At 35.3% G+C, this 23,700-nt stretch overlaps 1 protein-coding gene across 1 annotated transcript in view; it reads right to left on the minus strand.

The window, feature by feature from the left end:
• LOC118588386 (ATP-binding cassette sub-family A member 6-like) overlaps positions 1–23,700 on the minus strand; it is a 66,485-nt gene that overhangs the window by 22,625 nt on the left and 20,160 nt on the right. The window contains exons 10-24 of the mRNA XM_036194656.1: positions 22,520–22,667; positions 21,058–21,226; positions 19,694–19,752; positions 16,414–16,524; positions 15,861–16,036; positions 15,538–15,657; positions 15,158–15,296; positions 14,517–14,607; positions 13,377–13,516; positions 11,079–11,195; positions 9,629–9,812; positions 8,898–9,064; positions 6,638–6,771; positions 5,299–5,436; positions 2,077–2,184 (exon numbers count right to left, since the gene is read on the minus strand). Of these exons, the coding sequence (XP_036050549.1) occupies positions 2,077–2,184; positions 5,299–5,436; positions 6,638–6,771; positions 8,898–9,064; positions 9,629–9,812; positions 11,079–11,195; positions 13,377–13,516; positions 14,517–14,607; positions 15,158–15,296; positions 15,538–15,657; positions 15,861–16,036; positions 16,414–16,524; positions 19,694–19,752; positions 21,058–21,226; positions 22,520–22,667 (2,001 nt within the window). The remainder of the gene's footprint in view (positions 1–2,076; positions 2,185–5,298; positions 5,437–6,637; positions 6,772–8,897; positions 9,065–9,628; positions 9,813–11,078; positions 11,196–13,376; positions 13,517–14,516; positions 14,608–15,157; positions 15,297–15,537; positions 15,658–15,860; positions 16,037–16,413; positions 16,525–19,693; positions 19,753–21,057; positions 21,227–22,519; positions 22,668–23,700) is intronic.

Here is a 23,700-nt window from a genome sequence, read left to right on the forward strand (position 1 = left end):
GGTGAAGGCACATCTTCAGAAGTGTCATAGTTATTGTTTCTGGACATTTTAGGGTCAGAGGCTGGTCAGAGGCCCCAATAAACTAGGGCTGGCCACCCACCCCAATGTGCCAATCAGAGAGACAAAGAATACTGACAAGCAGAGAAGAGTGCATGTTCAATGCAGTCACACTGGGAAGATGGGAAACAGGTAAGAGGGGTTAGTCAGGGAAACTGACATGAGGCTTAGGCCTCCATAGAGGGCAAGTGGCCTGCATAACCAAGCAGGCATGGTCAAGGTGTGGGCCATTATTAACCCATATCTCAGCTCCATCTCTCCTGCAAGGTGGTCTGGCAAAGTTATAAGAACTGTGTGAAATCTCTACTGGGGGACAAGATCCTTTTCTGAACGGCATCAAGCTTTAGCCTTTCTCTTTTTACAACATGAGGTTTCTGAGGAAAGTTTAATTTTTTGGAGATTATTATTTCAAGTCTGATCATCTAAGGGAGGGGCATAGATGGTTCTAGAATATCTCTTTTCCTGCCAGTCCTGTGTGTTCCTAGTCCTTTAGAGAGCAAGCTATTTCATGGTGCTGGTTTGATACATCTGGTCCACATGCACCTGCATTCTTGCTTTTGGAACAGACCTCTCTCTTGTTGGAATCATTACTGTGTATTTGTTAGCAGTGAACCTAATCCTCCCCCAAATTCATGATCCCTGGAAATGTTTTTATGAGATATTTGATTATTTCCTCAAGCATTTGCTATGTGAAACAGAAAGTGAGGATAGTCCATGTAGGCAAAGCCCATAAAATGTTAATCTACTCTTTGATACATAGGGCATAAAATATGGTATCAATGTTTAATCTAAATTCAATACAAGGAGAAATGACTGACTTCTTCATGTGCACCAAGTGCTGGGCCAGTGATTCTTATCATAATGAAGGTATAGATTTACTTTATTTGCTAATCTTAAAAAATGTATTACTAATATTGACTGGCTTATATATTGTATATATGTACATGTGTGGAGTTGGGTGAAAATGCAAGGACTTTTAAGGTAAATTAGTATTATTGTATTATTGAAAATAACTATATACAATGTGTTTAAGAACATGAAACCTACAGATCCAGTTCCCTAACGGTGATTTATTTGGTACACTGATAAGCAATACCACTTTAACTATGAATAATTAAAAGAAGTCTAAATACTTTCTAGTTCTCATTACAGGAAGTCAGGTATGGGATTTTCCAATAATGGTATTGTGTCAGCTTTTGAAAATTTTGGATTCTACATTTTGGATCTTTAGATTTAATCTACATTTTTAATTTTGTAAAAAATAAAATTGTAAAAAAGAAAGTACGCTGTAGAGAGGCAAATAGTAGGTCTAAAAGAATGAATAGAAGTCCATTGAAGGATTTTTAGAGTCAGAGGACCAAAGAAGTCTGATGCAAGACTGTGCCTTCTAGATCTGAGAGGAAAGCTGCACTCGTGAAAAGCATAGCTGCTTAAGACCTGAACGATGGCAGTAGAGTTAACATATCAACAGAATGGGGGAAATCTCACAAGGCTGCACCCTTAGATAAGAGCTAGAGGCAAGCATGGTTACTGAGAGAGGGAGAATCAGTCTTCACCAGGGATTAGCCCTCACTAGGCTCTCCAGTCCCACGTGGTCAGCCCTAAACACATACACATATGGGCAGCACTAAGTGGACTCAGCAGGTTGTATCTATAGATACATGCATTCATATATATGCCTCTGTGTCTAAAAATGGGAGATTATGACATTTTGGATGAATTATTTTCTTGCAGCTAGTAAACAATTCATCCAAAAGATATATAATGTTCTACTTTAGAGGTTTAAAGTAATTTGACACTCTGAAAATCCCTGTACTTTCCACATAACTTTGAAGTAAAAGCATTTTGCATTTTAAAAATAGGCTTTTTGAGTTGCTGGAAATAATTCTAAACTACGTTGTATAGTGTAATGGTATGTTTCAGGGCTTCTCCATACCCCAGAGGAAAAAAACTTTGCACCTGCAGCATTAAAAATACAATGACTGGAATTCTTAAAATCCCCTACCCATACTTTCTTACTTTGTAATCGCTGACACTGCTCATGGCAATATGTGGTGAAATGCTGCATGCAACGAGAAGCAAGAACAGGAAACCATCCATTACCCCAAACCAGAATATCACCAGGTCCTGCAAATATAAATGGAACAGACAAGAACATCAGATCCCATTATAGGAAGTTGTAAGATACCATGTGAGTGCTGGAATTGAACTCAAGACCTTTGCGAGAGTGGCCAGTGCTCTTCTTAACCACTGAGCAATCTCTCCAGCCCTCATTTTGTGGTTTTGAGGCTATTGTGAATGGGATTATTTTCCTGTATTCCTTTTTTGTATTTAATTGGTATTTAGGTAGACTACAATGATAACAGTATTTATTGGTTTTAGGAGTTCATAGCATAGTCTTCTTTAAATGTTTAATCATTACTACTACTACTACTACTACTACTACTACTATTATTATTATTATTATTATTATTATTATTATTATTATTTTGTGTAATGTGTCTGCATGAGTGAGTGTAGGCCACATCAGCATAGGACAACTTCCTGGAGTTAGTTCTCTCCTTCCGTCTTTATGTAAATTCTAGGGATTAAACTCATGTCATTGGGTTTTTATTGTAAAAGCTTTTGCCTTCCCGGTAAGCCATGTTAATGGCAAGGTGTTGTAGTCTTTAGGGTCTCTTATATACAAAATCAAATCATCTTGAAATAATAAAACTGACTTCTTCCTTCCCTATTTGCACTGCTTGTTTGTTCTGACTGCTTTAGTGCTCTAACTACAACATGAAGCATGACATTGAGTAAGAGTGGAGAAAGTGGGCACACCCTTGTCTTGTTCCTGATTTTAATGGAAAAACTTTGAATTCTTCTCCTTTTAGCATGATGTTGGCTTTGGGGTTCTCATAAATGGCCTTTATTATGTAGAGATATGTTGCCTATATTCCTATTTTCTCTAGCATTTTTCTAATTATTTCTTTTATTTTTTGAGATTATAACATAATTATATCATTTACCCCTTCCCTTTCCTCCCTCAAAACCCTTACAGTATCCCTCCTTGCTCTCTTTCAAATTTGTGGCCTCTTTTTCATAATTGGTGTTATGTACATATGAGTATGCATATATGTATTCCTAAATACAAAAATAAAACCTGCTCAGTCTATATACTATTACTTGTATATATAGGTTTTCAGGGCTGACATGTGGTGTTGCATGAACAATTGGTGTCTTCCCTGGGGAAGACTGATTCTCCTGCTCTCAGCACTCCTTAGTTGTTTGCATTTCTTTGTGTAGGGCTGAGGCCTCATGAGCTCCCCACTAACCCCATCCATGTCAGCATGACTACTGGTATTGTTATTGTTCAGCTCATAATAGATGATGCTGGAGTTGTCAAAGGCATTTGATTTTCTACAACTATTAAGATGACTGTGTAATGTCTGTTCTTGAGGCCACTTATATGATTACTTAATTTTATTTATATACGTATTTTTTCAATCATCTCTGCATCTCTGAAATGAAGTCAGATTGATCATAATCCTTTTACTTTGTTCCTGAATTTTCTTTATGAATAATTTGTTGAGAATTTCTACATTTATGTTCATCAAAAAGATTAGTCTGTGGTTTTCTCATTTTGTTGTCTCTGTCTCTATGTGGGTTTGGTACTGGAATAATGGTGCCTTCATAAAAAGAGACTCGAAGCATTCTCATCTTTTCTATTTTTGGATAATCTGCTAAGCATTGGTTTTAACTCTTCTTTAAGGATCTGGTAGAATTCTCCATCAAGACTTAGACTTCTTTTAGTCATAAGGTTTTTATTACTCTTTCAGTTTTATTGTTTTTTATAGGTATATTTAAATTATTTATCTTATTTTGGTATGGCATATGCATCTATAAATTTATCCACCCTTGGCAAAGAATGCAAATTAAAACTACTTTGAGACTGGGTCTCACCACAGTTAGAAAGCTACTTTCAAGAAAACAAAGAACAAGTGGTGGAGAGGAAGTGGGAGAGGGGAGTTTTAGTCACTGTTGGTGAGAACATAAACTGGTGAGGCTACTGTAGACATCAATGTGGAGGTTTCTCAAAAAGTTAAAAATAAAGCTACCATATGACATAGGTATACCAATCGTGTAGAATTATCCAAAAGACTCTAAAACTATAACAGCAGAAAAAGCTGCTAGGGAAGAAAAGTCATCAATGGACCCTTCTTGCTACAATACCTTCCTGCCAGGCAAGATAGAACTAGAGAAATAGTAGCAAGACCATTAAGGGAGTAACTAATGGTTTTGCAACTAGATTTGAGATCTTCTCCATGGAAGGGAATTAAGTAACTGTTACTGTAAATCTGGTCAAAAACCTATAACTGGGGAGGTCACAGTACCTATGGGAGAATGAATGTACTACTGACATTCTAATGAACGGACAGGTAGCCATAATGCCTCCTAAATATTATGTTTATACCCACGGACTCATGCTTCTCTCAGCTAGGGTCAAAAAAGTTTCTTCTTGCAGAAGGTGACAGTTGCTGCAGAGAATCACAACTGGTCAAAGTGCTGATGAAGAATAAGTGACTTTTGTATACTCAGCCCTAGAGAACACATCAATAACATCCCCTCCCAAACCAAGGGGACAATCATAGAAGAGGGGATAGAAATAACAGCAATCAGGAGGGAGGGAAGTGCTATGAAATTCTGTCTCCAGGCTAATCTTAAGGCCACTGAAACCATAAACATAAAGTGGCTGTAGCTTCCTGCAAAGCATCTATCTACATGTAGGGTGTGGTGAGGTGTTAAGACTACTAGGGAAGAAGGGAGTCAACAGAGGTCAGAAAGGAGTAATAGGGAATAATTAAAATGAACATAAACAAAATGCATTCTATACACAAATGAAATTGTCAAAAATAAACTAAAATTTTCTCAAAGAAATGGGAAGTCACTGTCACTTCTGGGATGGAACGACAAAGAAAGGAAGTAGTGTGACTGTAAAGCATGATGGCATTTTCTCTGTTCCTCTATTTCTCACCAATGCTTCCCGTCTATAAACTTTCTAAAGTCAGGGTTGTAAAAATGCAGTCTGTATATATCACTCTTGCAATGCAAACAAACTGAGAAGTTGAAGGCATGAGTCAGGCGGCATACAAACTATGAGAACACAATAACCATCCTTAGGATCAACAATTAAATATGAGCAATGTAGGCTCACTGTCAATTTTTTAATTGTTCAGGATAAATGAATGTAATACTTACTGTTGTAAAAATAGCTTCCTCAATTCTAATATACTGAGAATGGTTGAACATTTGAAGGAGCCCATTGCTGATGACATTCATTAGGATAGGAAAGCAGTGTAGCCTCTTGGTATTACACACAACTGAAAACCTATAATCCTTGAAACAAACCAAGACAAACAAGTAAGATAAAATCCTTGCAAAATAAAGTTATTGCACGCACATGTATGTGAACACACACAGTTCTAACAGTCACATTTTAGCTATTTGTTGATATTCAAGTTAACTAGCTTTTCTAAGCCTTCATTTCTCATCTATGAAAGAGGAGTCTAGATGGGTTCATACATGGTTTCAGTGAGACTATGTATATTAGATCCTTACACAGTGGGTAAGACAGAAACAGAATCCACATAATACTAAATTTTACTAATGTAACTAATTTTGTATCGCTTCATCCCTGTTTTGCTGATGAGGAAACTTCAGTAAGTAGGGTATAAATCTGCCCTAACATGGAAATACTGTCAGTTTCTGGTGAGGGAGCAGATAGGAAGTAAATATGGAATAAAAGAGATTTTCATGGTTACAGTACCATAGCACTTTTACAATTTCTTAAAAAAAATCAATTCCTAGTGTTTATGAAAACATCCATAAAATCATCATATAAGGTCAGTATTGTTTTAATATTAATACTATCAATGGTTTGTGTAGTAAATCTATAAGATACACCAAGCAGCTGTCAAGCAAGTAGTTTCTCAAAGTTGACATAAAATGATGACATTTTTCACAATGTATTAAAACTGAGCTCAATGAGAAATCTTTTAAGACTTCTAGTTTTGTCTCATATTACTTGTAGCAGGAAAGAAAGGCATACTTTTGATTAGTTTTGTCTCTTAACTTTACTGAAATGCAAATGAGACTCAAGTTCTTCTTATTAATAGGATGTATTTGCAACAGATGTGCTCCTTGATAGACTCCTTGATGGCTTTAACTCAACTTGAAATATATGAAGATAGCACGTGGAGAATACTTTTCTATTTTAGATTTCATGTGAAAATTACAGAATTAAATGTTTTTTCAATACATAAAATATCATTCACTTGACTATTGAATAAGATTAAATTCATAATTACATTAATTATTCTATTGCATAATAAGTCATTTAGTTTAAGCAATGCACTCATTCCTTTTTAATGCAAAATTACTTAATTTAAAACGTTGTTTCACCAAAATATAATAGCTTATTCAATATGTACTCATATATTTTGCTGAGTCGAGTTACTATACACTAGTTATCCAAAGTCTTAAAACAAATAAAATGTAGCCCTTTGATATTGTGTTTGAATATGTGTGGAAAACATACCTTTTGTCTCCCAGAAACTATAATAGCTCCATTGTATGAGAGGCTTTCAGTACCATTTCTGTTTTCAAAGTCATCTACTTCCAAAACTATGTTTTGATGCTTCAGTGACTGTATGAAATCCTCAATATTTGATTCTAATATGATTGCAATAACAGAAGTCAATATGAAAGCAAGTCAAATTTTTTAATGAGCCCTACAAAGTCAGCATTGCTAGTATAATGTAAGAGCTGTACTTTATGTATAACATAATAATACTATTGGCCTACAAAGATAAATCACTCATTCATCCATCTTCTATTTAGTAAATCTTACATGATGATGAATTAATATCATCATTACTCCTAATGTAAGTTAATATGTGATATGTAAAACAAAATAATTCTATTTTTATAATTTTTCCTGTAATATGTATATAAATTTAAAATTTCTGGAAAATTAATATAAGAAATACTACATATTATTCAGCTTGATAACATTTTCCTCTTTTCCCTATTCCCAAAATTAAATATAAAAATGTATATACAATTCATGTTTTCCACATTTGCATATATATTGCATAATGTATCTTTCTTAGGAAATTAGAGGAGTACCACCATCAAATTAAAAATTTTTATGTATTCTAAAAGAAGAAAATGGATGAAATTACTAGAGAGAGAGAGAAAAATAAAAATTGAGAAAAACCCACAGCCTGGTGCACACAGGAGAAAAAGATGTAATAGGAAACCAGTTTCTAAAACATCAAAACTCAAGGGGATAACTGAGTTATCAAAGCATGCGCTGAGCCACAGTCAGAGTTGTTATTATCCAGGTAGAGCTGGAGCAAGGGGAGCAGTCAAGGACCATCCATGCTTCACACAATGACAGCTGCCATAGTCGTCCCTGGGAACACTCCTCATATATAAGAGATGATATCTAAGATCAAGAGGGCAAGACTTGGAGTAATCCCTCCCAAGCACCAATCAAAGAAAGGCATAACGGACAAAAAAAGAGACCCTTCCTTTTGCATAGAGCTCTAGAATTGGACAAATAGGATTAAATTTCAAACAAATCTAAGTTCCCCAAAATGGGATGGGACACACATAGAAAACCATGTTTCCATGTCCCCTGGGACAGCCACATATCACAACTCCATTCCACATAGGACACAATAATGGTAGCTCACATTCATACAAACCAAACAAGGTTGTCGATCTTTTCTCATATGAAAAGATGAACACATAGTTAACAATCACATCAAACTCAGAGGAGGAAGAAATATGACAGAATAAATCCCCAAAATACTTGACAACTGAGTTCAAGGGGGTCAGGAATTAGTGAATACAGTGTATTACCCTCAGGTTGAATGGAGAATAAGCTATGAGAGGTCAACAATCTGATGAGCAAAGGACAATTCTAAATGTTAGGAAATAACATATAATTCAAAACTTTCAGCTTTAAAGAAACTGGAAATTTTACTTCCAAAACATGAAATGAAAAAGGATGAAGGATAAAAGTGAAAACACTTTATAATCTTGAATCAAAAACACCTGTGAAAATGGGAATCAGCAAGCAATTTAAGAAATGGCGGCTACTCTGAATGTTTTAACATCTTCAGAAGAAACATAAAATCTTTCCTTTCTAGTTACTTAAGAAGTTATAAAATAATTACTACCAGGCATGCTAGTGCACACTTTACTGCTAGTACTTGGGAGGCAGACGAATTTCTGTGAGTTCAAGGCCAGCTTGGTCTACAAAGCATATTCCAGAATGGTTAGGGCTGTTACACAGAGAAACCCTGTCTCGAAAAAACAAACTAAACCAAACCAAACCAAACAACAATTATCCATTCTCTGATATAACAAAGTAACTTTTCCTGAATCTTGAATTTCATTCAAGAGCATGAAGAGTAGACATGTCATTTTTGCAAGTCAATCAGTATGTATTATATACATGATATAGGGTAAGTAACAAAGAGATCTATAGGTGGTAACAAAGAGTTCTAAAGACAGTCTTCAGCCAAGATAAAGGCTTACTTTTCTCTCTCTCAGAACAGCTATGGCTGTCAGGTGTAAAGGATGGAGGTTAGACTGGACAGTGACAAGTCCCTTGTCCCTTGTTCCCACCAGCCTTGTCCTCTCCCAAATCAGTGAAACTGCACTGCTCCTCATAAGTCATTTCCTATAAATGCACATTTTTCTTCTATCAAGATTTTTTTGCCCCATCATATACTCTTTGACAGTTTAAGATTTATTTCTGCATTAAAATGCTGATCTCTATTCACCTGTGTTATTGATGACCAATAGGCTCGTTCGCAGACCCTGGGGAAGTTGTCCAGGGGACAGGAAATACAATTCTGGTTTAAATTCCCAGTCAGTTTTTTGCACTGTCACAGCATAAGCCATCTTTTCCATAATCAATGGGAACAGTGCAATTCCAAGAATCAATAGACTAAACAATAAAGAAAAGTTACCATAGGGCACTATAGCAATTTGTCCTCAGCAATATAGTCTACAACTATTTGTTAGATATTAATTCTATTTTATAGCAACTATAATTTTAAGTGTTAATGTTCTAAACATACATAGTATCTCAACATGTCATAGTACTAAAAGGCATTGTTAAATCAACGTTATTTAATCTCACTACAAAAACTAAACAGCAAGCCAGGCAGTGGTGGCACACGCCTTTAAATCCAGCACTTGGGAGGCAGAGACAGGCGGATCTCTGTGAGTTCGAGGCCAGCCTGGTCTACAGAGAGAGATCCAGGACAGGCATCAAAAATACACAGAGAAACCCTGTCTCCAAAAAAACACCCAAAAAACTAAACAGCATGTATTCATAAGCCCAATCAAGAATTAATATACAGGCAATCCCACTGTCAATAAAATCAATACTGTATTAATTTCTTCTCTAGCAGGAATACTAAGTACTGTGCTTTACTTTTAGATGTCCTTATAGTTTAAAACCTTAAAATTTTTTGTCTTAAAAAATTGATGGTACTCTGATACTCACAAGGTCAAAAATGCTTTTTTCTCTCGCTTCAGTTTTAGGATGCGAAGCCGTGCTATTGCACAGACCTGCATTTTCCAGTGGCTCATGACACTCACAGTCTTCGGCATTTCAGAAAGAGAAAGACAAGCTGTCTCTATTTCATTTAAGCTTTCTGAGTCTCTTTTTGTTTCTATTTTCTCAAAGTCTGTATGAACACACACACACATTACAAATATCATTCTAAGGCATAATAGATTTTTCCAATTTTAAATATTGATATCTAATAAAACAATTTTATGTCTGACCTTATTTTACATTTTTATTGAAAGTAATTATTTAAATAACATTTGCACTCTCTAATGAAGCTTATACACCATCATTGGCTTCAGTGTTTTCTCTTTATAGTTATATTTTATAATTTCTAACACAATGAAAATTTAAAAATTAATAAAAATGTTTTGCATTACATTGCAAAACATGGCAAAAACCTACAATAATATCAAAACTCTTTATACTCCCTGAGAATATCTGCCAAATATATGCCAAAAAAATAATTCAGAAAGACAAACATTCAATTATCATACTATTCTGAAGGAGTCCAAGATAATCCTTTTCACAGGGATCAGCAGTTGTTAATGCTTAAATACTTACTACTAAGGCATCAATAATCTGGACTTGTTAGGAAAGGATTTTTAGCTCTGAAAATACTTAACATATCTATGCTACCCAGATCTGTGAGCTATAAGCAGCATGGCTTGGCTTGGGAAGAATATAACTGTTCTTCAATCAGAAACCCTCATCTGTAAAATGGTGTCAATCACAATTATTGGAAGAATTATTACAGGAAGGAGCTAGGGTATATCCCAATATTTATCCACATTGATCAAACTACCTGTAAAAGGAAGATCTCCAAAATGACAGCTATTATATCCCATTAAATTACCTGAAAATTGGTTTTAAAAAAAAAAAACCCTCTTTCCATTTAGGCCTTTTTCTCTTAACAAGCAAGAAACAATTTTTATAAGAAGTGGTGCTCAGACCCCATGCCTTTGATCAAGAACATTCAGTTTCAAAGTGACCAAGAAACAGTAAATATCAGGAGACAGAACTGCTGCAATACCAAGTAGTTAGAATCAACACTAGAGCCTGCCTTTAATCCTAGCACTTGGGAGGCAGAGGCAGGTGGATCTCTGTGAGTTCGAGGTCAGCCTGGTCTACAAAACGAGTTCCAGGACAGCCTGCAAAGCTACAGAGAAACCCTGTCTCGAAAAAAAAAAAAAACAAAAAACAAAAACAAAAAAAAAGAATCAGCACTAAGAATGGACCTGTGGCTAGCTGTACTGATAATGTCAGAAAATGTACCAGCCCATGTCAAATTTACAGTGGGTTACACTCCTTAAAAAGTCATAAAATCTAATTTGACACATATCCATTTATTAATTGATTCTGTGACTTATACAAATAGTTTTACTTTGTTTGGTAGTTGATTCTCCCTCCAGATTCATGAAGACTTCATTCAGAGTTGACATGGAAACTTCATAATTCATCAAGCCCTGGCCAGAATATTTATCAAGATCTCTGAAGAAGTCTAAGTCAACAGAAGGAACATAAAAAGTTTTAGAACAATATAATTATACTAACCCTAGTAAATTAACATTTATCTTAAATATAATATTTAATAATGTTCAGAAATTTCATATCTTTGGAATATAATCACAATTTAAAGGAAAAAACCACTATCAGAAATTATTATGCCAAACTTCATTTTCAAGGTATCTCACTTTATCTTGTATTCGTGGTGGTTTTTTTTTGTTTTGAGACAGGGTTTCTCTGTGTAGCTTTGGTACCTGTCCAGGATCTCGCTCTGTAGACCAAGCTGGCCTTGAACTCACAGAGCTCCTCCTGCCTCTGCCTCCCAAGTGCTGGAATTAAAGGCATGCACCACCACTGCCGGGCTATCTTATATTCTTAGATTATAACTATGCTACAAACTTCTCTGAGGAAATATCAGCAGTCATAAAGACTTAGTGTTTTTTTTAACCATGAGTCAAGAAACCCAGGTAAGCTTCTGCCCATATCTGGGGTTCTTTTTGGATGCATGTAACTCTTGCAACTGCTCCTTCGAAGACTACCCCTTTTACTTATGCTCTGAATTTTATCCCCCAAGGATCTCTCAAAGTGAACTCCTTTCCCTCCCATCATAATTTTCTTTTATACCTGCTGGGTCAGGCAGAATGTTATGGTGTCTACCATACAAAGACAAATAATAGCTTCCTCCCACCCCTCTCTGTATACAAGTTTGGCTCCAAAAATTTGTCCACATTTAATTTGTTACATCTTACAAACAGTTCAGGTCCATATATGTCATTCCCCTCCACAGAAGCTGCTCTCTTCTAGGTCACCAAGACTTTCATATTTTACATTTGATGAACAAGTCTTTATTTCTACTATTTTCAAATATAATATTTCAATTATTCTTTGAAAATTATTATATATGCATGCAATGTATTTCCATACTCTACCACACTCTTCCGTCCAACCTCTCCTGGTCCTTTCATCCCCCTACCCCACCACATTCCCTTTCTAATTTAGTCTTAAATTCATCTTTTTTCCTTGTTACTCCCTCTCCCTTTCTTCATCTTCCTTTTTTCTTTTCCTTTGGTCTTTAAAAAAGCATTTACTTAGGCTGTGGATACAGATCAGCAGGAAAAAAAAAATCACATCTCATTTCCACCTAACTACATGCAGAACTTTCAGTTCCTACATCCTTCATGACTTCTCCTTTGCTTTCTCTCAGAGTTTCAGTTCTAAACAACCTTCTTGCTCCACCCACATGCAAATCCAGTTCCTAATCCATACCGAAGTGCCTCAGATTCATGCCTCACTTTGTCCCTTGATTTCCAATGTCCTATGTACTGAAACTCTTTTGATAAATCAAAACGCGTTCCCAGGTTGAATTCTAAGTCAGGACACTGATACTTTCTTCTCACTGTGATCTAACTAGTCTATGCACTACTTTATAATAAATGCCACTGTCTTCTACTCACTCATCAAAGCCAAAATCTACAGGTCACACTGTGAATGCATCCCATAAGACAGACCTTTCAGCTTCATCATCAAGGTTGCTTTATAGACACCTACTCTCTTCCATCTTTATTAGCACTGTGGTAGATCAAGACCTTCTGGGCCTCTAAGTTAGCTCCATAGCTAGTCTCTTAGGGTCTGTTCTTGTTCACCTGTATCTGGAGTGGTCTTCTTTATTCCAAGAAGGAAAATATGTTATACATTAGCTCCCTCCTGATTGATATTTTTTTTTGTGGTTTTTCAATGTGTTTAGAATTAAATATTATGTGAATAATCAAATAATCAAAGCCTCTTCAATTCCATGAGCCATTTATCTATCTGCCCTGAAACTTCACCAATTCCTAACCACATTCTGCTTAGTCTCTCCATTTCCTCCCATGGTGTAACTGTGAGGACACGGACTCTCATTTTCCTCCATTGGCACTACAATTCTGTTACCTATCATGGTAACCTGCTCTGTAATACACATTTTCCTATTTTTTCCTCTTTCCTCTTACATGTTTCCTCCCCTCTGGTGCTTCCACTGATCAATAAAAAAATAAATACAGTGCACCCAAATCTTCATTTCTAATTTCTGTTGAATAATAAAGATTAAGACAAAATTTAGATCCATTAAATAATAAAAATTATAACAAAATTCAAGGTTTTTTATCTAATTTTATCCTATCACAGTCATATGTGTTACCTGGAAACTTGCTCGTCCTTTCCAAAGGCAAAATGTACACAAGCTGTCCTTTGTTTTTTGCTTTTAGTTTAGCATCAGGAATGTGACAATTGATGAAGGATGTTATCTGTTCTGAATCACATGTTTCATCCATAAACAAACTATTTCCAAAAAATGACAAATAATTACATTTTTGAACTGCTACCACACAAAAATTCTTTCAATATTACTTTTCTTAGCTTTATGAAATAATCAAAATAAGTAATAATAACAATAATCCACCAACTTGAAAATCTTGTCATTTAAACACAGAATATGTACAAACTCTGAACAACTACAAATACACAAACACATGCTCAGAGTAGCATTGGTAGTTTGGGGGTGAGCACAGCTGCCTTCCAATTCATTCTCATTGTAGTGAATATTATGTACACACTATAAAGATAAGCAGACAATTAGGGTGGTGTTACACAAGAGATTTCATAGGGAAATGGCAGTGGACTATCAGAAATTAGTGTTTTACTTTTCTGTAGACTTTTGTCTTTTAGAATTCTTTTAGCCTACACTCAGTTTCTTTTTAGACACAGTTGTCAGAATTCTTTGCAACCATATTCGCTCCCTACTAATACTGGTTTCTGAAAGTATTGCCTTGGATTCTTAAGAAGAATGAAAATACTGCAATATTATGTGTATCCAATGAGGAAAATGAAGAATGAAAATGTCGAAGCAAACTGGAAAGGAATAAAGTATTTCCATAGTGAATAGACAGCTTTGGCTTCTAATATAGAAATTTTGCTAGAGTAAACATTAGTACAGATTACCAGAAGCCAAGAAATTAGACTAAGCATTCCTTAATCCATTTTGTCAGAGAAAAAACTTGAGACCTCGTCTCTCTCAGAAATGTCCACCCCTAGTACACCACTATTAAAACAGTTACATTGGGCTAGAAAGATGTCTCAGTGGTTAGCAGAACTTGAGACTCTTCCAGAGGACCAGATTACATTTCCAGCATCTAAGTCTGGTGGCTCACAACTCCCTACAACTCCAGCTCAAGACAACCCAATGTCTTCCTCTGGCCTTCTCACATGTGGCATACAGACACAAGTAAAATAAATAGACCTTTTAAAATATTTATTTAGTGTTTTCTCCAAAATTCTTTACCTTAAGTGATATCCAAGACCCCATTTTCTCTTCAGAAACACGGAAGAACCCATGCATTTTAGACTCCCGTTGGACATGATCACTTTTCTGTCTGAGGAAAAGGAAGCAAACGCGAAGGAATATTAGCAGTTGTTTCTTTCCTCTCTAGCAAAGAAACGTGAGAAATAAAGGCTCAGAATTCCTAAGGAAAAGTGCTCTATGAGAAATAACCATGCCTGTTAGACATTTGAAAATTTGAAACACATCTGAAAACTGATGTAGTTAGAGCTCCCAACACTAAGCATTTTAAGCTTCCTCCTGCACTTCCTAAACAGGGAAAAATAGTTATCATTTCAGATTACATAAGAGTATATCTGAATGATAAGGAACAGGCAGTTATTTTTCAAGTAAACGTATATTGAAGATTTGGGAGTTTAAGCAAACATGATCTGAAAAAGTCACCACAAGTTTTCACTACTAGCCACAATCCAACAACAAAATGTACAGCCAGTGAAGAACTCCAGGACAGGACTGGATTCTGATATCCTCTAAACTGCTTTGGAGTTGAGGTAATGAGAACAAGTTTCTTACCCTAGGAATAAATGTGACATATAAATTTCCCAAAGTTTTCATCACAACCCTGAAATATAATTATCAGTTACCAGCAAGGATATCTGCCTCATCCATGAACTGAGTACTGAAGAGGATCACACGATTTGCCCTGCGTTCCTTCAGGAAACTCCACACACGCTGCCTCGAAAAGGAATCTAGTCCAACAGTCGGTTCATCTAAGAGCAAAATCTACAGAGGACAAAGATAGTCAAAATGTGACTCCTCCACGTTGACTATTTCCACATAATAGCATGGGAAATAAGTAAAACACAACAAATAACTGTAACTGTAGTATGTCTTTGTAGAAGCAAACACAGCAGGTTCTCACCTGATACACTACTTTCAAAGCTCTGCCACTGCCACCATTAGTAGCAGAAGAGCAAAGCTCTTGCTGACAATACCCTTTATTCCCATACATACTTTTACTTACTCGAGGATCTCCTAAAATGGCAATCCCAAAGGTGAGCTTTCTTTTCTGTCCTTCATTTAAATGTTCAGCAAGGTTATCCTGAATATTTTGCATGTCCAATTCCAATATAATTTGTTGTACCTATACAAGAAACATACAAAGCCCAAAAAACAAAATGTTCCACATTTTACAAATTTAACTGGCCATTAAAGAAGGCAATTTTATAGGATTTCTTTGCCTAAATTTCATTCATACAAAGATAGATAAATGGCTGAGAGAATTCTGTGGTATGATTGAATACAGTGAATGGTTGGGAGCTCAGATAATACAAGCACACAGTCTACCTCTTGTTTTACATTCTGTGGAAGAATCCCTTTTATCTTAGCAAAGAGGGTGAGGTTTTCCTTCACAGTGAGTGCATCAAATTGAACATTATGTTGAGGACAGACACCAGTTATCTTTCTGATTTCCTTCAAGTCTTGCATTTCAGAGAGATTTTTATTATAGACTGTGACTGATCCTAAAAAGTAGAAGTTAAAATACTTTAAGGTTAGCAAGGTAACATTTTTCATTTATATTTAGAGATTTCATTCAATAAAATCATGGCATATGCTCATAAATATATAAAATTCAACTTTGTCAGCAATTTACTAGTCTTAGCCTAAGTACATGCTCACACTATGCAATACATTTTCTCTGAGATAACACACAATGAGATACTAGTGATTCCCATGAAATCTGGAAAGTGAGAAGCATATTCAAAATCATACAGTTCTAGAAGGCAACTTTTGATAAAGATTATACCCATCAAACCACAGAATTTAAAATGACAGGCATATATCTAGCCCCTGTTCTCTTATTAAATATCTTGTCTTTGAGATATTTCTTTTTGCTTACCTGCTGTTGGAACATATAATCCACTGAGGATGTTTAGTAATGAAGATTTTCCTGCTCCACTGTGGCCCAGAATTGCTGTGATTTGACTTTCATATACATCAAAGAACAAGCCTGTTTTGGTATAAGATATTAACATTATCAATAACAGAGTATTAGACAAGGCTATTCCTACACACAGAACAAGACAACTGAACTTCATGATGAATTTGTCAAAACTTTACATAACACTCTGAAGAACTATGGTAACTAAAATAATGCTACTGACACACAGACATCCAGGTGTCCAATTGTTGAGAAAGAGGAGGGATTGTAAGAGCGTAAATTGTTGAGACCAAGATTGGAAAAAGCACAGGGACAAATACCCAAATGAATGGAAGCACATGAATTATGAACCAAAGGCTATGGAGCCCCCAACTGGAGCAGGCCCTCTAGATAAGTGAGACAATTGAATTGAATAGCTTGAACTGTTTGGGAGGCACCCAGACAGTGGGACCAGAACCTGTCCTTAGTGCATGAGCTGGCTGTTTGGAACCTTGGGCTTACACAGGGACACTTTGCTCAGCCTAGAAGGAGGGGATTAGACCTGCTTGTACTGAATCCACCAGGTTTACATGAATCCCCAGGGGAGTCTTGGCCCTAGAGGAGATGGGAATGGAGGGGAGGGGCTGGGAGGAAGGGGAGGGTGGAGGCGGGAGGGGGGAGGACAGGGGAACCCATGGCTGGTGTGTAAAATTAAAACACAAATATAATAAATTTTTAAAAAGGAGAGAAAAAAGAAAAAAAGAAAATTACTTCAATAAATCCTAAGCCAAATTTAAGATGGAAATGGCAGATTTGGATAGTATTTAATGAAAAAATTCTAGGTAAAATAAAGTTGTTCATATATACACTGAATTCTCCAAGACCAAATCTCAGAGAAATAAATAATATTGAGCTAAGAGTTTTTAGAAAATAAACACAATGCAAACAGAATGGATAGAAAAGACTCAATCTTAAGTGGGGTTTATGATCCATCCACTTTAACTTTTTAAGATTCTGTCTTTTGTAAAACACATGTCTTATTTTATTTCTTTATATGTTTATTTTAGACAGGGTCTCACTATATAGCCCTGACTGGCCAAGAACTCTCAAGGAAGACCAAGCTGACCTTAAACTCACAGACAGCCTTTGGCCTCTGCCTCCCAAATTCTGGGATTAAAGACGTGTGCTAACCAAAGGACATGTCATTTGGACAAAGTGGCAGCCTACAGAATGGGAAAAGATTTTTTACCAATCTCACATAGAATAGAGGACTAATATCCAAAATATATAAAGATCAGGTGTGGAGGGGAAGGGGCGATCAGGTTGAGAGAGAGAATATGGGAAAAGACAGCTAAACTTGAGGGGCATTTGAGGGGTAGTATAGAAATCTAGTATAGTGGAAACTTCCTAAAATATATAATGGTGGTCCTAATAAAGTCTCCAAACAATGAGGGAAACATAGTCCCACCTGGCCATCTCTTGTCATCAAACAAAGCTTCCAGTACTGGAACTGGGTTACATACAATTGAGCTGGGTCAAAGGGATCCCATGGAAGCCTCCAAACAACCCAAGCTATTGCAAAGACTATCAGTTACTCTCCACAAACTGACAGCAAGGCCCCATTGCTGCAGACAACACCAAAACAACTCATCGAACATGGAGACGTCAAGCTGGTGCCTACAAAGAACCTTCACCTCTGTGGTCTAGTGTCTTTGGTATAGGAATGTACTCTGCAGACTACCAAAGGAGAAATATAAACAACAACTCAGCCATAAAACTTTTGATCTAAAATCTGCCCTACCTGCAAAATACGCTAGGGCAATGGTGGCACAAAGCTTGTAGGAGTAACCAACCAATATCATACCGAACACTGCTTGGGTGACCAAGAGCCAGAGACTAGGTAGCCCAGAGGCCTAGAATAAAGACTAAATAATACTGGCTTAAAAAAAGAAAATGAAACAATAAAATGTCTACTATACTCATAGATCAGTGCCTTATTCATCCATCATCAGAGAGCTTCTTCCTTCAGTAGAAGGGAACAAATATAGAGACCCACAGCCAGACATTATGTAGAGAGAGAGACCTTGGAACACACAGCTCTAAATGGGATGTCTCCATCAAATCCTTCCCCTCAGAGTTCAGGGAACCCCAAAGAATAGAGAAGAAGGTAGAAACAGTGTAAGAACCAGAGGGGATAGAGGACACTATAACAAAGTCCTCTAAATCAACTGAGCAAAAATCTTAGGAACTCACAGAATTTGAAGCAGCAAACATAGACTGGACATGGATCAGGTCCTCTGTGTATCTATTATTGTGCTTTCAGTTTAATACTTTTATGGCTCTCCCAAGTGTGTGAATGAATGGGTCTCTGACTCTTGGGCCTTCTCTTGGGGCTCTTTTCTTCTGTTGGTTTGCCTTGTCCAACTTCAATGTGATGGTTTTTGTCCTATCTTATTATATTTTCTTTTGTTATATGTAGTTGTTATCTCTTAGAAGCCTGTTCTTTTCTAATGAGAGATGAAAAGGGAGTAGTTCCAGATGGGAGGGAAAGTGGAGAGGAACTGGGAGGAGTAGATGGAAGGAAAACTATAATCAGGATATATTATATGAGAAAAGAATCTATTTTTAATAAAAGGGGGGAAGAAAGAAAACATAAAGATGCCACCATGCCCAGCCTAAAAATAATTTTTGATAAAAGCAACTGGACTTCCAAACTGTAGCTGTTAATTGAGGCTTGCTCAATGTTTGTTACATAAAACTATATTTGTTAGAATATTTAGTATTATAATATGCTTAATCATAGAAAAATTAAAAATTCTTTGTCATATGATATTGATTTGTTAGTTTAATTCACTGTCAAAGGTTTCATTAATCTTGTTTTGGTTAATATTTCAGTTCACTAACACATCATTTAAAAACAGTAAATTCTATGAAAATCTAAAAATTTTATCGGATTCTAGCGTTCTTTCCTGATACTATAAATATAAAAATGTGTTTATGACAGATGTTGTAAAAAGCAAAATAAAGCTATATTTTTCACAGTATGATCACATTCTTATAAATTAGTAAATCCATGAACTATCTGGAAGGATTTCATAATAAATTCTGAATTACTATTAGTTGCAGATGGTAGAATTAGGTAGTCTTGCTTCTTTCTCTTGTTTTGTTTTGTTAGTATATTTACATTTTCATCCTAAAAGTTTTCCAGGTTTTGGTATTACTAATTAAGTCAAGTAAAGAATGGACTGTTTTTCTTTACCTTTCAAAACCTCCACTTTTCCAGACTTCCCTTTATATTCTTTTTTAATATTTCTTATTCTGAAACAATAAAGAGGTATTTTAGTAGCCCATACACACAAGTAAAAATAACACAGACAGATATGATGGTGGATATAGAAAATAATTTATAGCAAATAACATTTGATATAACTTGACTGCTCAGATACACAAATAATTATTTTCAATTAATTATTTCTTCTGGAATAGAAAATAAATGAGATTTTTTAGACTTTAGTTCCAGACTCATTTTGACTCTGCAATTTGGCTTTAATCTCATATTTACATTTATATAACAAGTACAGCAATATGACTATTAATAGTAATCAAAATTAAAAGAGATTAAGTCTCATCAGAAATTTTATTTAAGGCCTTCTTTGTATATTATAATGTCCATTGGCCTTACATGTCCTTTGAAGTTGGCCCTTGTTAAATTACAAACCCAGGACAATGGCTGAGGTTCCTATTTAACATATCAAAGCTGCACCAGGCCCAGGTTCTCCCTAAATCCCTCAGTCAGGAACTTACCTATATAATCCAGACATTTTGGTTACCTTTCCCTTTTGTACCTTTGGCCACCTGGCTGCTGCACCTAGTTCCCATCTCCCCCTTCCCCTCTCCCTCTTCTCACATGGGGGAGCTGAGTCTTGTGAAGCCCACTCTGGACTCTCCCAGATGTCCCTGCATCTGGCTATGCTCTCTCACATGTCTACAATAAACTTTGTTCTCCACCATACCTAGGAGCAGCATGTCCTTTCCTTTCCTTTTGATTTCTTTTTTTCATCCAGCCTTCAATATTTTATCTTAATAAAAAAGCTCCAATTTAGGAGGAAATGATATTTTCCAGATGTAAGAGCTGAGGGCAGACATTCTGTAGTTTTTCTGAAAATGTTTAAACTTCTGCCCTTACTATCACATAACACTTTTTTGGTGTGCCTTCCATACATCCAATTTCTCTGTCTTAAAGGACATTTAGCCAAGCGTGGGGCCACATGCCTACAATCCCCAGCACTTGGGAGGTGAAGGAAAGAGAAACAGAGGTTTAAGCTCATCTTTGATTACTAAATATAGTGTGAGGCCAACCTGAGCTATAGGGAGACCTGGTCTCAAAAAACAAAAGCTCTCAAACAAACCCAAAAGATAGAAGCAGGAAGTCAGACAAGATACGACAAGGTTAGGCCACATAGAGGTAATCAAAGGGGACTTCAGTGGAGTGTGGACAGTTCAAAATGATGCTGATAACAACAATGCCTGCCCCTTCCACATTTACCACCCACCCACAGAAAGCTGTTGGTTAACAATTTGTTAGCCTTTTACTCATATTAGCACAGTTACAAATGTGTTTACCTGATGGCTTCTTTTCCTTGGTATTCTGGAGCCACAGGCTCAAAATAATCATCAGAAGGAAGCTCGGGATCTATCCCTCTCTCAGTGACCTTGTTACTACTAGTCTTTTGTCGAAAACAAGATGATGAATTCAAGAAAAACAGTAGAGAATGACGGTGCTCATCCCCATCTAATTAGTCAAGAATGATAAAATATCAGATCAGTATAATGAATAAAGTCTTGCTCAGAAAAGAAGAAATATTTTGAAATTTCAAGCATCATTCAAATTTTTTTCCTTCAGAAGAAAACTGATAAACAATGAAAATTTAAAGTAAAATTGCAAAAATTAATACAATAGAACTTTTAACAAAATATAAATCAAATAATTAAAAAATATAATCTAAAAGATATCTATGAGGATAGATGAAAATAAATATTTTTAGAAACACAATTATTAATATGGCATGTAAAAATTATAGACATGGTTACAAACTTAAATAAGTTGACCAGGCCAATATAATTGAACATGATACTGAAATATACAAATTCATATATAGGTACATGAATGAAAATCAACACATGCAGAAATTATTTTTCCAAGACAAATACAATATTGTAAATTTTTATTAATACAAAAGATATTAAACATTATTTATTATTAAGGATCTTCATATATAAGCCAGAAAAAATGGACAGTGGGCATACAAATAAATACATGTAAATATATAAGACAACACTAGCTATTATCAAAGTGGAGGATATTAAAAGTTACAAGCATGAATAAAGTAATGCATAGAAATGAACATTCTGATTCTAGTACACATGGAAGAACTTTGGGCTTAGGTGAATTTTTTGGTTATTGATAAGATAAAGAAAATTAACTGCATAATTTATATATTTGTAAATATAAAAAAATGTGGAAATGTTGAGAATAATGACTACCAAATATTTATTTAGAAAATGTTTCTACAGTATAATGGCCTAGTAATAACCAAACCGTAGTAAGAACTAACTCTTGCTTCTGCAGTTTTCTTCTGACACGCTTTTTAATTTTGAGTTTCTTACATGTTATCTGCTGTCCTCAGACTCGGCTCCTCTAGTCCTTTCTCCTGATGTCCACCCAGACCTGTGACCTCACCTGTTCCTACTCTCATGTCTCTTTTTGCCTTTGCGGGTTGTTCTGACATAAATTCTTGCTATCATTCTTTCAAAACACTTTGAAGAATACTTGAAAGAGTAACAAGACTTAATTAATATATAATTATATTTCAAATTTGACTTATATAATTTATATTATTATTATTATTTTTAAAATCAGAATAATTTTGCATAAATATTACTTACTCTAAAATACAACTAAATTCATTCAGACTGAGATTAGGCATTTATTCTCACCTCTAAAGCTATTTTAATATAATCTTAAGAAAAACTTTTCTATGTAATAATAACTGAAAGGTCAGAAAAAAAGTCCACTAATACTTACAGGGCAAGATTTTGTCAAAATACAATGCCAGAACAAAGTAGATAAAACCATCAAAAGCCAATATGGAAAATGTCACTAGCATTACATATGATTCTCCTGAAGAGTCAGGAAATACTACACCATTCAAATTATAATCCAGGGAGATAATCTAAAATTCAAACAAAAATAATGATTAATTCCTAAACTCATAAATAAGATGGCATAGCACCAATAATTATTCATTTGCAAGTTAACTTTTTAAAGAAATATTTTAATAAAGGTGTAGTAAATAATAAGCAGTATACAAGTAAATAAAGCTACGAGGAATGCAAGACTGAGTCAATATTTGAAAATAAATCAATATAATTCTGCATGTAATGAATGAAGGGAAGAGATGTAACTGGTCTAGTGGATGCAGAGAAGGCATTTGAGAAAGGAAGGATATTTCTTCACAAACTAAGAAGATAAATGTCTCCTTGAAACACCATGTTTAATAGTAAAATGCTGAAAATTTTCCTTTGCTTGCATTTCCAGTCAGTGTTGTCTTAGAGGTTCAGAACTGTACAGTAAGTCAAGGGGCTCACAACTGGCTATACCTCCACTTCCAGGTGAGCTGATGTCCTCTTCTGGTCCTGTGTGCACTGCATGCACATGCTGCACACACATACATATAAAATAAAATAAATAAACCTTTTTCTTAAATCTCTGTTCATCAAAGAAATCAATAAGGAAAGAGAAAATTTAGCAATAACTGAAAAAAAAAGGTCTGGTACACAGCATATGTAGGAAATTGTTATAAAGTAATAAGGAAAATATAAAGAACTCAGTAGAAATTAAAAGAAAACATCTGAATAGAAAATTTGCAAAAGAAAAACACAAAAAGATACAAAAGTATCCAATTTTATCAAAGGCATCCAATTTTATCAAAAGTATAGAAAACACAAATGAATGATTACAATAATAAATCAAATATTCATTAGAATGGCTAAAATTTGAAAAATTAACAGTAATAAATGTTTGTAAAGACTGAGAAAAACTGGGATATTCTAGCATCATTTTTATATAAGTCAAATAAAGTAAACATTTTAGAAAGTATTTAGTGACAGCCATGAGTATTAAGGTTTGTATACACTAGTCCCATTTTCTGACTCCTGTTTTTACACCAAACAGAACTGGTGTACAGAAACAGATGAAAGAATATC

The sequence above is a fragment of the Onychomys torridus genome, chromosome 8, assembly GCF_903995425.1.
Source record: "Onychomys torridus chromosome 8, mOncTor1.1, whole genome shotgun sequence".
Taxonomy (NCBI): domain Eukaryota; kingdom Metazoa; phylum Chordata; class Mammalia; order Rodentia; family Cricetidae; genus Onychomys; species Onychomys torridus.